Source organism: Rhododendron vialii, chromosome 11a (genome assembly GCF_030253575.1).
Source record: "Rhododendron vialii isolate Sample 1 chromosome 11a, ASM3025357v1".
In the NCBI taxonomy this organism is placed as follows: Eukaryota; Viridiplantae; Streptophyta; class Magnoliopsida; order Ericales; family Ericaceae; genus Rhododendron; species Rhododendron vialii.
The window spans coordinates 28,353,130-28,369,156 of NC_080567.1; the positions used below are offsets into that span (position 1 = coordinate 28,353,130).

At 39.9% G+C, this 16,027-nt stretch overlaps 1 protein-coding gene across 2 annotated transcripts; it reads right to left on the minus strand.

Moving 5' to 3' along the window:
- Window positions 1-542: 542 nt before the first annotated feature.
- On the minus strand, window positions 543-15,720 carry LOC131308759 (uncharacterized). Of its 2 annotated transcripts, XM_058335764.1 has the most exons (14): window positions 15,208-15,720; window positions 15,019-15,103; window positions 11,894-11,933; window positions 11,542-11,790; window positions 9,323-9,422; window positions 9,123-9,197; window positions 7,433-7,531; window positions 6,241-6,357; window positions 6,005-6,120; window positions 5,711-5,810; window positions 5,249-5,607; window positions 3,065-4,820; window positions 2,248-2,385; window positions 543-1,762 (listed from the first exon to the last, which is right to left on the minus strand). In XM_058335764.1, the coding sequence occupies exons 1-14, from the start codon at window positions 15,337-15,339 to the stop codon at window positions 1,019-1,021; spliced, it is 4,110 nt and encodes a 1,369-aa protein (XP_058191747.1). In that variant the 5' UTR covers window positions 15,340-15,720; the 3' UTR covers window positions 543-1,018. The 2 variants fall into 2 exon arrangements, with proteins under 2 accessions (XP_058191747.1, XP_058191748.1); XM_058335765.1 differs by lacking the exon at window positions 11,542-11,790 and having other exon boundaries at window positions 15,208-15,704.
- Between the last annotated feature and the right edge of the window lie 307 nt (window positions 15,721-16,027).

Below are 16,027 nucleotides of genomic sequence, written 5' to 3' on the forward strand. Positions count from 1 at the left end.
ATTTCCTTTGTTGTCAAGAAATATGCATTGCTTGAGATAAACGGGTTTAACGGATTCCATTCCAGGTTGCATTTTCTTTTTCTTTTGTTTTTTCAAGAGAAATGCCATCGCAAAATCGTATCAACCAAAATCCGATGAATGAAACTTTTCGAATGGTCGACTTTCTCGACGTGCTGTAAAATGTAAACAATTTAAGTTACTCAAATGACCCTTAGAAAGAATTCACAAATAAACAAACTGGACTGGCTAATCATCTACTTCCACGTCCCCTTTTCTCACATCCATGTGCAATTACAAACCCAACTTCTGATTCTCTTCACACAAAAAAGAGAGGACATTTCCGTGATTTTACTTGAATTAAGGATTGAAAAAAAGTTGCTTTCAGAAAAATACTATTAAAATTACCAACCCTTTTCCCATATAGATTTGCCAATATAAGGGAGATTATATAGAGTGAGTACTTAATCAAGGATTCCCCATTTCCAGGAGCCTCGTTTAACTGTTGACCTGGAAAATGAAAATCTAAAATGGAGATCGAGAAGAGAATTAAAATCCACAAATCATATTGTCAAAATTAGACTGTTTCATCCGACAAAAATACAATGACCAAAAAATTGACAACTTTCATAGCCAGACATATTACAGACTGAAATTTGTACAGAAATCAATAGAGACCTCTGCAAGGAAAAGAACATGGAATAAGGGAAAAGAGCAAAGGAAATTTAATTTTCACAAAACAGATAGAATTGCGAGGCAAAAGAGAAAGAAGAATAATGCTATCAAACCAGTCATTTCTTCGAACAAGCCAATGTAGACTTGACTGTAAATTAGCTCAAGCACAAACTAGTTATTGCTTCACCTTCCTAAATATCAATACACTGCAGTGAGAACTTGAACAACACCACAGGTGCACTGGATCCTTGAGCTGTGTTTGGAGGTTTTCTCCATCATTTTCAATTCCCGTGGTCATTCCCTCCCACAAGTCAATGATCCATACGCAGCCTTAACATCTTACTCATCAAGAAAAGTCAATCATGGGTGCTGTATCAGGAGTAGTCGGTCCTTGCATATTCGGAACCGGATGGGGAGCCTGGGTCATGGCTTGATTACTTGCAGAATTAGGTAGGACATTTTCCACAGGGCCATTTGGATCAATATCAGTCACTGAGGAATCAGGAGGAGGCTGATTGTCTGCAATTTGTGCGCTCGACTCTGTGGGACTGAGAGCACTCAACTCTGTGGGACCGGGAGCACTCGACTCTGTGGGACTGGGAGCACTCGACTCTGATGAAACAGGAGCATTCGGTTCAGAAGAAGCCGGAGCACCAGATTCTGATGGAACCGAAGCATTTGACTCTGAAGGAAGTGAAGCACTTGAATCTGAAGGAGGCGGCGGAGCACTCGATTCTGACGAGGACGGCACACCGGATTCCGGTGGTGGAGTGGTTGCCGATGGACCAGCAGAAGGAGCTGCTTCAAGTAGCATTGGCTTGCCTGGCTGCTGAAGCAAAGCAGGTGTGGCAGGACCTGGTGGTTTTTTCTGACCGGGTATGGGACCGTATAGAGATGCCATTCCCGGAGGAAGAATTTCAATTGGTGGTTTCTTTGCTGCATCAGCCAAACTTGTGAGCTTGGGTTCTTCAAGGGAAGCCAGAAATGCTGATGCGGCATCTGTCTTCGTTGATGGACCATGTTCTTTCTCCTTCTGTAGCATCTTGTTCCACGCTTGAGCCAAGTTTCTCAATGATGGTCGCCCGTGTGCCTGGAAAAAATGGAGGTTGGATAAATCTCAAACTAGTAATATAAGGATAAAAAAAGAGTACGGAAGTAACATTCATGCCCCCCTTTGGTAGGAAAAACACCAATTCCCTCGGTCCCGATTTATTTGTCCCTTTTTCAAGAGTCATGCCATAAAATCGGGTAAATAAAGAAAGTGTTCTTGTGAACTTTATAAGATTTTTTCTACAATGAAAAGATTTCAAGTAGTTTTCATAGAAGTTTTAAAAACTATTTGGAGAATAAATCTCGGGAACACTAACTATGGACACAGAAATAGAGTCCAGGGAGTACAAATTATAACAAAAGCCCTTTCATTTCGTAAAAATACTTTTGCTTAACAAAGAATGGGTATCAAGAAATTATATGTAAAAGTTAAAGGGCACATTTCTAATTTTGTATAGTCCAAACAAAAATTGGAGTGCAAATGATACTCCCATAAAAATAATGTGGGGTAAGCTCATTATATACGTGGGCATGAAGGACAGCCTCAGCAAGCATGCCAGTCTCCTGCCATGCTTTCTCCATGAGAGCATTGTCTCCCAAAACTGCAGCAGAAAATGCTGCTTCTCGACCCGAGCCAACTGAGATCAAGTTATTCACCAAATTCTGCAACAAATGCATGAAACGGTCGTAAAGTGTCAGCCTGAGGAAAGGATCCATCTATCAGACATGTTAATGCTATCTAATGAAAGAGCATGTGAGTTTAAGCATTTCACTTGTGGCATTGGTGATCATTTTTGGCACGTGAACAGCAAGATCCAGAAAATCAACAAAACCTATCATATTCTTGGTATAAGAAATAGAACCAATGGTGAAGCCAATAGGTTACCCATGAGCTAGGAGAACATTTGATATGCAGAAATGGAATGAGGCATTATGACAAGAGTGGGAAGGAATGAAAGGTGGAGCGGAATGGAATGCCCGTATCTCTCTGCCGTTAAAAAAAAAAAAAAGGAATGCTCATTCCTACTCCACTGTTTGTTGCGCGTTTTTAAACAGTTGTGAATGTAATATTAATATTATAGTCTGCAGTTTTATTATATAATACGTAATATAGTGTACCCTATGGAACATAATAATACACAATCTGTAATTTCGATATATACAACAGGATATATAGTAACCATGGTATGTCGTCTAAGGGTTCATGCAACATTTGCCTACTTGCTTCATAGAATGAACAAAATGGGTTGTATGCAAAATATAGTTACTATACTTCCTTGAATGCACCAGAAAGCTCAAGTCAAAAGTTTGCACCAGAAGGAGAGTAAACAAATCCACATACACTAAGCCGTGTCAACTCCCCATGATTTGCAAGGCGTAAAGCTAGTCCTCTTAATTCATGACCTCTCAAGGCTCCCTTTACTGAACCTGCAGCCGCTAATCTCTTAAGAGCTTCACGAGCAATATCAGCTTGTGCAGTAGCATCTGCAGCATCAATAAGATCCAAAAATTCCTTTGCAAATTTCACTACTCCTTGGACAGCATCCACAATATTTTCCTTCTTATCTGTCAAGCTAAGAATGTCATTTAAGTCTAGACCCACGGTTTCTTGCCCTATATCCCTGCTGTTGCTCATTGTCAGGAGGCATTGAAGTGCTCGTTTCAAATCGTTACTTTGCATAGCCAAATCAAACTCCAACCTCTTTGATATTCCGGGCAAATGAAGCGCTTCGGTTGCGTAACCCATCCCAAGCATGAACTGTGCTAAATCATCATGGTGTTCTCTACCAAGCCTACTTGCCCATTTTACTGCACTAACAGCATCACCATAGGCAGCAAGACAGCGGCAACGAATACCAGGGTGGCTGAGGGATATTGCATGAGCACACATGTACCTATCAACTAGCCACAAAACTCCATCTCTCACACCCACTACAATGAGAGGTCCAATAGGTCTCTTCTGCTCTGCCGGGAAACGGGTAACAGCCACGGACACCCCACCACCACCAACAGCCACCTCATTGACTCTCCTTTCATCAGCCTCTTTTGGCACCGTTGACTCATCACCGCCAACTTTAGATTGTTTAGGCAAAGACAAAAATGGCGGCACAGAAGGAGCGTGCTGAAAAGAAGCTAATCGCACCACCTGTAGCATTGGTGGCCTAAATGTTATCCTCTCTTGTGAGGCAATTTGTGGAGCCTCAACTGCAATAAGTGCCAACTCTCCATGCTCAGCCACAGCTCTTGCCTGAGCCTCCTTCAGTTTCATCTCTTCTTTTCTCTTTTTTGTTTCTATATCAACAGCTGCAACTCCAGCATCCACAAAAACACACTCAATGGTAGTTGGTGTTGCCACAAACAGCTGTCTCCGATGCCAAACAGCCCCAGTAGCATGTGGAATCGCCACGTCACCCAAGTATCTATACTGAGGGCGCAAGGAAGATATCACAATGTATTGTTGATAGGCGAAAGCACAATATTCGACAGTCTGGTCCCACGCAGTCCATTCAGGCTGAGGGAAAAGACCCCCCACAGGTTGAAAAGTTTCCCAACTATAAAGCTGAAAGTTCAGAGGTGCTGCTTCAGCAGGAGACCTGTTAGAAGATAACCCATCGTCCATACTCGTGAAAGAAGAAAGACTACTGCTTCCAAATCCAGATAAGGGCATAGACTGAAGTGTTGAAATAGCTGTTGCTGCAACAGGGCTAACCCTTCGTGATGTTCGATAGGCAACACCAAGAAGTGCACCCCCATGCAGACCAACAACTGGTTCACTGCGATTACCTACTGATCTCATTAATATATTTGATGTTCCATCATCCAGCAAGATTCTAACTTGAACACCGGCCGAAGAAGCAGCAGTTGCAGCTGCTGCGGCAGCTTGTGCTGCAGCTGCAGCTGCTTCCTTTGCTTTTCTTGATGAACCACCCTTAGGAATTATGGGAATTCTAGGAGCTAATGCAGATTCCAACAGAGCAAATCTATCACGGCATGTGTCCCATGCCAAAAGTCTTGCACTGCCTGAATCAACGATGGACCAGTCACTGACCTTGTAGACTGAGAAGAAAGGAATATCAGGCCAAACAATTGCTACATACCTGCAACAAAAAGATCAAGAGTGTTCAAGTGTTACTTTTTAAATTATTTTTCTTCCTACTTCAAACTTAGTGTATCTAAGGGAATTCTTGTAATTGATATATCATTGTACAAATATATGAGACTGTATATGTGGCTGTAAAGGCTGCATAAACTTTCGAACCCTATTCTCCCTACTTCTCTGCCCCCCTCTCTTCCTTTTCTTCTCTAAACCTAACCCTCATTTCGAATAAGCAATTAATCTGAGGAAAGCAGCTATTCTAATGAATGGCTTCTATGAGGTCCCCATATAAAACGATAGAGTATTGTGTATGAGTGTTTGCAGCTGGTACACCACACAGAAATACAAAAGTATAAAAATCCGTACCCAATGTGAATCAATTAAAGATGTAGTACAAAGTGAGAATTGCAAAAATCAAAATGTACTTACTTCCCTGAGCTGCTCACTGAAAGAATCGAGTATGAATCATGTGGAACAGGTGTACTAATGTGCTTTTTTATCTGCTTGACATGTAGTTGTTCAATCGAGTCTCCCCTGAACCTTCCTGTTTCCAATAAGGAGCCATTGCTTCCAAGGGATGGATTTGCAGTGTTAGACAACTGGAAGTTTAGCAATTTTAGCTCCCTTTCAATCAAATACAACGCGGAATGCTCTCGGCTTCCTGGTGGTGTCGGCAGAGGAGCAACAGCTGGAAGAGATCTGGCATCAAACTCGCTGACAATGACACCAACATTGGATCCAGTAGCAACAAGGTGTGGCTGTAAAGGATGCGCAACCATGCAATAAACCTGCAATAGCAACTCAGAGTCAAAACCCATAAATCCAAAAAATGTTTAACAAAATTTTATCGAAGGTTCATGAATTTCCTGATTGACAAATTATGCAGCTTACCCTCAGTTTCTTGTGAGATGCAAGGACTTGTGGAGGTATTAGGGAGGAAAGTTCACACAATGGCCTTGTGAGGGCTGAATAAGTTGGATGCTCGATAGCCCTGCCAAAAATATAACCAAAAGTAAATATTCCCCCGTAGAGACGATAAAGATGGCGTTGTCTGAAGTCATGATTATCATCAAAACTTGTCCGAATGTTGGAGTTGATTGCAAAGACACTCTAACGAACTTGTAAACTCAAAAACAATACTTGGGGGAGTCAATATTATGACACTATAGAGAAACAGATGCATACCATATATGGGAGTCTTTGACACAAGTTAAAATATCAAGGTTTGGAGCTCGAGGATGGCACCAAGATGCCACACTGTGGCAAGCTAGCTTTGGAACAGGTTTAATGCGACGCAGCTCCTGAGAAGAAAAGCAGATAAGGAAATGGGGAAAATTAAAGAAACAAGGCTCAGCCGAATGTATAAATTATAAATTGTGCTCTTCATAACTGTACTGGGAAGTTCAGAGTCTGTAAGGCACCTTAAACGAGATTGTGTCCCAGATTGCTAGAGTCTTATCAGCACCAATTGTAATAAGTTGTGGGGCTCCTCCGCTAACTCTAGAAAGCTCGACAGCCACAACTCCTCCATCATGTGCCTTCAAACATAAAAAGTGTCAACTACATTTCGACAATATCACCAACGTAAAAGTAGCTATGTTGCATTCAAGCATTCCACTGCCAGATATAAAAGTACCTGAAAATTATCTACAGGAAACCAACTTTTGTTTTCATAAATAGGACAAAAAGAAAGGATAAGAAGCAACTCATCAACACATGCTACAATAAGAGAGATTTAAATAACCGCTTCTAAATAAGAGCACAAGCATATCACCAACCAAAAGTTTGTACAAAATCACCGCCAACAAGAACCATCATAACAAAGTAACGATTTCCACAATTTTACCAACTACAGAAACCAAAACCAAAAAGTACAACTCATACAATCCAAAAAGAAAAATCAAGAGCGATATTGCATTTACAAACCACAATCAGATACACAGGCGCCATTAAAAGAGGTTTATCATTCTACATTAACATATCGAAAGAAAATTCAAAGAGATGAGACTTTCAAGAGAAAGGACATTAAGCGATTCAAAGAATCATCCAAAAATACTATTACATTTGACACCATAACAGTTAGAGGCACCTATGTCACAAATAAACGTCAAAAAAAAAAAAAAAAAATTGGAGTGACATCTGCATGTGCACAAAGACTTGCTCCCTCCTCCCATCTTTGTAAGTCTGTATTTTTTTACTTTTGCTTGTCCCATAAAGAATGTTAAATTTGAAAGGTAAAGGATCAAAATTTGGTGACATTCCTCTTTTCCTGTTCTCTAATGAATTTCGAATGTAAAATCACTTAAATAATAAGTGTTGAAGGATAATATAGTCCATACAGGTAAGTCACAAATTACGAAGTGCAATCATTTGTCTCCTCAAAAAGTTGGGCTCCCAAAAATATACCAACAGAGAGGGACAGAGGGAGTATAAAATAATGCCTGGGAACAAATATTGTCCAAGTACACATAGCTTATTTATGGTTTTGTCTTAATTCATTGTAGTTTGTCATATAGTAATATCCAACAGTAAGGAAAGGGAAAATATTAACCAGTGAATCAGTCAGTCACACAACAAAGATGAGAAGGATATGAACAACAAGAAGAAAGCTACTTTTAGGCTCAGCTTGGGAACCAGGTCCCGCGTATCTGGACTGTGGTCAGCACTCCAAAGTACAAGTAGACCATCACTGCCACCCGAAACCAAAAGTGCCTACAATAGTATGAAACAAAAGAAATTTCAGAAAGCTACTTAATGTGAAATAATAATTGGGCATTCAGCCAAACAAATTAATAAAAGTAAAATGTACGGTCAGGTCTAATACTGAAAGGCCAAATAGACCACATCATGACATACCAGACTCATATTGCCAGCAGTTTCAACATGTTAGAAATGTGTACAAAATATTCTTTTTCCTCACAATAAGTTCTGTTTCGGATACATTCAAAGTTAAATTAGGTATTTAGCATGTTTCCATAGTGAGAAAGATCTTTGGATGTAAACTTCTGCGGTCATCTCTGTCAAGAACACTAAAGATTCACAGAAGGATATACCAAGAAATACTCCTAATATTCTTAACAAAGTTCCTTTGAAATCATTAAGCTGGCTCACCATGGAGTTATGCAATCTTTCCAGGAAACACCCACTCACTAAGCTCACCATGGTATCCCCAACAGCAGCAATATTTGGTAGGTCAGACAGCTAAATTCCACCCCCCCCCCCCCCCCCCCAAGGGCCTTGGAAAACCTTTACACTAAGATTCACTCTGTATCAAGTCTCTTGTTGAAGTCAATTCGATCTTCAAATCATTGAAATGCTCTTCAGATTCCCCAGTCCCACTAAAGAGTCACCAAAAATTGAAATGCACCAAAATTCCGATGGAGTCCTTCTACGGGGTCGAGGGTCCCGATGGAGAACCGGCCAATTGTGGGGCGCACTCTGGGGTCCCACTCAAATGATCCAAACCGTTGATTAATTTTTTCGAGTACCTTGTACCAAACCAAACCGAGCCTTATGTCCCAATCAAATTCATGTCATAAAGATCTGATAGGTATTTTTACATGCTGGTTGTCAGCTACCTAACGCACAACCCTCCTCCTTTATCCGGACTTGGGACCGGCAGAGAAAGAAAGATAAGACTCTAAGCACAAACCAGGCGTAGTTTTTCGAATACCCTGTAAATTTTTAAAAACTAATCAACAATTCGGATCATTTGAGTGGGACCCCAAAATGGCCCCACAATTGGTCGGTTCTCAATCAGGACCCTCCCCGTCGGTTCCCAGAGTGTTTTTTTTTTCGATGCTAGTATTAAGCAAATAAAAATGAACAAATTTAATCTTTTCCATCTCAAGGGCCCAAACAATAAACTCCAGCAACACCTATGATACAAGGAATAATGACTCACCTCACAATATCGATTTGTTCCCCATTCTGATTAATTTTTCCTACAGATGTTCAACTTCACCACTTGGCATTCTCCCTCAACACACACATACAGAGGAAGACCATAAACATCTTCCTTTTCCTTGCGACAAATGATCGTGGTACATAGAATTGTACGTACAATAGTGCAACGAAGGAAATTAAAATGCCCAATTCAAACATCTCAAATCCAACTCAAAAATAGTTCCAATAAAAATAATATGAAAGCCCCTGATCCTTGAATACACAAGGCACCCAAATAATGGCAAGAACGACAGAGTATGAGAATCACTCTCTAATAAAACATCTGGGGTGAAGGCATTAGTAAAAAAATATCATATAAACCTCACAGATCTAAATTTTCAGATGATCAAAAAGCTACCTCGCCAGAAGAAGCCATGAAGTTCATCAAACAAGAAATTGATCCTTTATGGCCTCCTGTGTACCTTCGAACAAGCTGCAAAAAGGCAAGGATTACTGCACAATACAACCAGATAGATCTTCTCTTTTTTTTATTGATTTATTTTTGAAAGAAACCTGATAGATCAAAAGCAAAGTGTAATATTGGGGGGCGGGAAATACCTTCCATGATATCATTGAAAGAACTCTAATCACACCATCTGATCCCCCAAAAGCCACAAGAGGACCATCCCCGGCAGACGATTTTGAAAGGAACTCCATACTGCACCAATAGTAGAAAAATAGCACCGTCATATGCACAACAGCTCTAAGAGGAGGGAAAATCATCTGGGGCATCTAGAAAACATGAGATACCTAAACAACAAAACAACTAAAGTAAAGAGTCAAAGACTTCAAATGTCACGTAATACCTGTAACCCTAAACCTGTCTAACTAAATTCCAAGAAAACCATTTCGTTGAGCTAGTTGATTATAGGTCTGTGGTATATGGAGGTCTGTGATATAAGGTGCATAGTAGACTCACTACTTACACTACATATCTTTCCCCAGTGTTATGGTACTACGGCAAATAAAAAGCTAGACAATAAATAAGAAAATCAGAGAGCTGCACAATAATCCTATTCAACTAAAGGGTTCATGCACAGTCCCGGTGCATGTTCTGATTCAACAGATGAGCAACTATGAAAACAATAAATTTTGTGATGGTGACTCGAAAGAACTCGAGAAAGTAGCAATTCCCTTGCACATAAAATGAAACCTTGAAACAATTTGATGGTGACACTGGCTACCTTGTGGCTGCTGATTTTTTTAGCAACTAATAGGGATCAAAAGATTGTGATAAAACACCTGATCTGGCTCATATTTAAGATTGGTTAGTTACAAACGCAATACTGAAAGGAAAGAAGGGGCTGGGAAAAGGAGGTGGGTAATGAACAGGATTCTGGATAAAAAGGAAATCCTCAGCGAGGGTCAAGGCACAACAAGGAGTTCTATAGAAGCCACAATCACTGGAATGAACTGTGGGAAGATGTTGCCTGTTCATAGGTTTTTAACCCAAGAGGTAGATTAGTGTCTCAAAACCTAATAACCATTACCACTTTAGTTAAAAGAGTACGGAGGTAATACCAGCATATGACTCGGATTCCATTCCTAAACTCAGTACAGTAAAACAGCACATATTAGTTGCCGCATTTTCTCATAAACATGCTGATAGGCTTTGTTAGATCAAATATGCAGACTCTTCTTCCATACAACGAGATACCATATTATATTATAACAGATAGGCTGGAAAGAGAAGAGAAAAGAAAACGGGAGGAAAAAATAATAAAAACGTCTAAGAAAACTGTTTATTATTGGAACAAGTAAAATAGACTAGAATAGTTACAAGAAGAAAAATGGTCTGAGGAGGAAGGGAGAGAGACAGACTTTTATGAAAATAACATTGAGCATTACTCATCATTTGTGGCTCCATGTTTCATCCCCAAAGGCTATATAAGTTTATAAAATGCATTTCACGCAAAAGATCTAATGGACAATTTTAGCATGTTGAAGATGCAGTTGATTCTGTTCTATAAAGTATAAATCAATTATTTCATAAAACACTCAGCACAAGCCCAGTCTTTTACTTTTATAGGCGGATCATTTCCTTTTATCTCTAATGTTTTCTATATCTTTGCTGATACACTGTAGTCTCCCAGGCATTTTTATCCTAAATGTTTCAATGTAATGACAGGACTAAGTCCACCTTATGGTAGTGAATCTAGTAATCTGTCCAAGTCAGCTCTCTGGACTACCATTGAGTTCCAAAGGTATAGATCAGAAGAAGAGGAAAAAAAAATTCAAACGTGCACAAATCCAGGTTTAAGAATATTTCGATCATGTCACACCACATTGTCAAAATCAGATTATCAGATGACATTAAAGGTAGCATAAGGAACTGAGTGAACCATATATATACGGCCCCTAGAACAAAGCAGTAGTACAATGCATCTAATATTCCAATAGTTCTCTTTCAAAGCAATATCAAAGCAAACTCTACAGCATAAAGCAGTGCCATAAAATGCTTTGTTCTTTATCAGCCAAAATATCCTAACTCTTTGCAAAAACAATAGAGGAGATGGACCAAGTAAACAGAAAACAGATAGTACTTGGTAAGGCCAAAGAAGCAAGAAAAGGAGTCCCCCCTCTTAGTTTTGTTTCAAAAAATGCATCAACTAGAAGAAGCATGTTCCAAATAATCATAACGTATGTCACTTCTAGGATGCTATGACCAATACATGTTCATCCGGCAACTATGATTATCACGTACTAGAATAAAATAGAGTTTCCATCCCATGTGAATTATATACACCTATTTTATATCATCTACTAAAGGGACTTGCCAGAGAAGTGATCTGCCGTCAAGGTCCTGCTTTGGGACATCACGGCCGCGCATTGTAACGAGGTCTAAAAAAATTGCTTTGTTTTCGCAGCAGATGACAAGAAAATGCCTTCCTTTTGTTGATGGTGCAGGAGAACTAAATGTTGAAGCGATATGATTGGCTGCTGTTGGAGCCTCAGCAGCAGCAGAACGATTACGCCAAAGTTGCCAAAAGCATACATCATCATCATAAAAACTGACCTGCTTAACACTTGAACCATGCGGCCCAACAGCAGGTTCAGGTTTCAATCCTCCAGAAAAATAGGCACATAAACAAGAAAAGAATTGAGAAGGCAAAAGCACGGATCCATTACCTCCCTCCACGCATGGCTTCCGTAGGTTTCCCTTTGGGCTCTGGAGTACAAACAACATAAGTCAGAAGAAAATGCCAACAATCTATAACGAGAGTGATACAAATTTCTACTTTATCAAGACTCATGGTTTAACACATGAAGGGATCCCAACTTTTAAATATACAGAGAAATTCATTTTTCTTTTTCTGGGTAATAAAATTTAAAAAAAAAAAAAAAAGGCATCAAGGTGATGCCACACATGTACAAAAGAAGGTGAGCAATAAAAAAGAAAAGGTAAAATAATAAAATGACCCATACACCCCTCTATACTCCAAAAATATCCAACATGTCAAAGAATTGACTCAAAGTAGGGTTGCAGTTTGCACTCCCTCGACTCCCAACCAAACAAAGTAGTAATCAAAAGACTCTTAATTTTGAACACGAGCCTATCCTCCCCATCAAAATATCTACAATTCCTCTCTCTCCAGATTGACCACATCAGGCACAACGGACCATAATCCATAGCTTTTTCTTCTACCCATTCTAGCCCCATACCGTTCTTGAATGAGCTCCACCACTGTCGCAGGGAAAACCCACGAAACAAGAACCGCATTCCAAAGCTCATTGGCGACAGGACAATGAATATAAACATGCAACTTGAATGTCATTTTCTATAAAATAGGAACAGGAAAATTATTTTATCCGACTAAAAATACACTTTATTTTTATTTTCAGAGAACAATTTTCTTTGTGCCCTTGGATTATTATGGATGAAATTCAAGACAGGATGCCAAAAAAACTACAATAAATATAATATAGCTGAAGTGAAGATCATGAATTTGATAAGTGGAGGAGCACATATGTAAGAAGCCCGCATGAAACCAACTAAAGTCAAGATGAAGAACGTCATGAATGATGGTTTGGTACATGCAAAGAAAATGAGCACACACGTGAGTGTGACGTAGTTGGAGCTAAGATGTTGCAAGGGTAAGAGGAGAACTCGTGAACACAGAGATAGCAACTAGCCAACTACAAATCAGCCCCAACGTTGTGTTTCAAGTTCTCACACCTATGATTAACTCCCATGGACATGGAAGTAAAATGAATATACTAGACAGATTCAACATCAAGATCTTTGAAGATCGATGTTTCAATTTGCTGATTCCATGATAACCGATTACTTTCCCAAAAGCTTGACTTGTTAATTGCTAGGCAATGAAACCAACTATTTTTGCGGAACTCAATAGTCTCTTATGGCATTGGAATTCAAGGTTTTTAATATCTTTCATGTCTCAAACTTAGTTTTTGTCGCGCTTGCTTGCCCTAATGCACTTACTAGCTTCAAATATAGGCCCTTTTTTCCGTCTCTGCATACAAAAGGGATGTTACGGTGAGAAGATTGACCCTCAGAATCAGAAGTTATGAGTTCAGACCTAAGCTTAGGCACATAAGACATAGGTTCGAATTTAAATCTTTGTAAGTTTCTCACATCTCAATTACTGTGACAGTTAAATAGTTTCCAAGCAGCAGCAAATTTATTCCCTAGGCTATCGATCATAAATTTCCATAAAGCTCTTTCAAAATGCATACAAAAGGTTGGCATTCTACGCTGATTGTACATGACAAACTATTTAACTTCAATACATACAAAAGGTAAGCTCTAAAATAAACCACAAGTTGTTCTCCTTGTGGATATTAAGAAGACAGACAAGGGTCGGGGAGTCTAGACATTGAATAAGCTTTTGAAGAGTAAAGACAACGCTATGGGCATTGAGAATACCAAAGGTACCCACCATGCGGTCCCTATTTATGCTACTTAAAAGCTAGTACAACACTGGTCACTGCTTAACTTGTTACATGTTATAAAGATCTAGGATTCACAAGTGTTCTTGTCATTTTACTATTCACTAAACATGCATAGAACTAAAGGTCCATTGGTCAAAATTTCAGGTTCGAGCTATGTCGGATAGTTGAAGGTTACTACTTAAAAGTCTTGATCTTAGCTGGACAAAGATTGTCTCAAATAATATTAATATTGGTAGGTACACATACAGACATACTGCAGATCTATTCGAAAGACCTAAGTTTACATAAGCTGGGCTTGCTTAAATCCTTGAGAGGATGAAGCCCAAGGTTCTGAATTTGATCCTCAAAATCTTGTTCCTTTTATTTATCTTTGTCTCTTTTCTTCTTTTTGAAAGTTCTGATCAAAGCCAGCCAGGTTCACTGTCCATCCTTAAAATCTAGGCATCCCTTTCTTTAATGAAAGGCCGAACCAAAGCACTACACAGAACAAAGGGCGGGGATGTTCGAGTTCTTACAGCAATATTCAGCCCAAAACAACCTTAAACATCACCCTAAACTTGACTTTGATTGAAAACACACTATTTGACAATACCTTTCTGTTTTGCTAAGACCCCACGAATTCATCCCTTCTCCACCTCCAAATTATCAAACCATCTTCTGCATTCTAAAACCTGAATGGCACAAGTATTTCTACCTTCCAAACCCCAATCGCCACACTAACATTATGCAGAGGCAGCAACCCTATGAGTTCTCTATTGCCGTCCAGCGCGTGAGATTCACAGGACACCTCACAGATGAGAAAAGTTCACAAGGCAACCAACCACCAATGAAAATGTTCTAATATCGAAAACCAAAGTAAACCCACCATCCAAACCTGTATACACTCAGCACAGCCACCTATAACTTATCAAGTAGTCATCCATATCCTCAAGAAAATTTAGACTCGACATGTATCTTAGTATCTATTCGTACTATTTTGAGACTGGCTCACACTTTTTTTACCCAAACTACCCCTTTTAACTACCTAAGAAAAACGCCAAGGAGGAATAAACTGTCACTCCAAATTTCTTTCTCCCCTCTGCTCTAGTTTCACCATCCCAGATTTCACTACAGATTTTCCTCTTTCCATTTTTTTCATAACACATAAATATTGAACCATGAACAAAGAAAGGCGTGAAAGAGATAGATTGGTAGATTTATTATTTAGAGAGAGATTTTGGACCTACCAGTTATCTTGGTAGAAATTTATTTACCTAGAAGCTCTAAATGGTTTAGTCATATTTGCTGTGATGTTCAACCTCATAGCCTAACTATGCTATTTCTAAGCTCGTTTTTCTCACCTGATTCACCCTCTGCAAGCTTCTCCAACTTGGCACCCACCAGCCGCCTCTCGTCGACACCGCCCGGTTTCAACTCATATATCACCTGACACACGCAACCACCACCACCAATAAACGAAATCGAACCGAACCGCAACGAATAACTATTGCAAATCCGTAAGGACACAAAGGGAAGAAACAAAGGATGACCTGACGGTGCTCCCAGTTCCAGACGGAGACGCGATCGGACGCGTCCGCGGTCACGAGCCACGGGTGCGTCGGGTGCAGCTGAATCTTCACGATCTTGTCGTTGGTCGGACGGAAAGCCCTCAGGCGCAGCATTTTTGTGTGAATTTACTTACTGCTCGAATTCACGGATCTGGATGCTGCCGGTCGGTGGTTGCATCCGATTTCGGTGCTTTTCGACCGATCCGGTCTGATTGACAGCGGCGTCGGCCGTTGAGGATTCGTTAGTCAACGGACGGAGTTCGATTAGAGGGTAGTTGTGACTTTAGAGGTGAGAGAGGGGTTGAATTGTGAGAGAGCACGAGGAGATTGCTAACTCTTGCCCTGCAATGGCTGCAGGAGAGAGAGAGAGAGAGAGAGAGAGAGAGAGAGAGAGAGAGAGAGAGAGAGATTTCGGAACCAGTTTTCCGTCGAGGACACTCTGTTTGAAGGTTGCGGAGATGCGCTGAGCAGCTGAAGAAATTACGAGTAGAAGTTTCGTTTTCTCTATATTTTACGAGTAGTAGTATTTTACATCCCTCCTCGAATCCTCCAGTCTTTTCTCTCTTTTTCACGGTTAATTTTGATGATTCCTTTACCCACCCGATAGAATCGCAAATGAACCGAATCGAACTGCATAGCTCGAAAAACTAGTGTGGAAAAAACTCTACTCATTTAGTAATCGAGAAAAACGCGAGCTCAAATTTCAAAATCACTAATAAGCAAACCAAATTCGAATACTACTACAAAGCTTGACTCGTTTGCACCTTACAAGCACCTGATAATGCTCACTTGTGATTTTGCT

Excerpts from the sequence above, each read along its gene's own strand:
- LOC131308759 (XM_058335764.1), bottom strand. The coding sequence starts at position 15,339 with ATGCTGCGCCTGAGGGCTTTCCGTCCGACCAACGACAAGATCGTGAAG. Across the intron at positions 4,821-5,248 it reads TCAGTGAGCAGCTCAGGGAA|GTATGTAGCAATTGTTTGGC; the intron begins GTAAGTACATTT and ends TTTTTGTTGCAG. Across the intron at positions 2,386-3,064 it reads GGGAGTTGACACGGCTTAGT|AATTTGGTGAATAACTTGAT; the intron begins GTATGTGGATTT and ends CATTTGTTGCAG.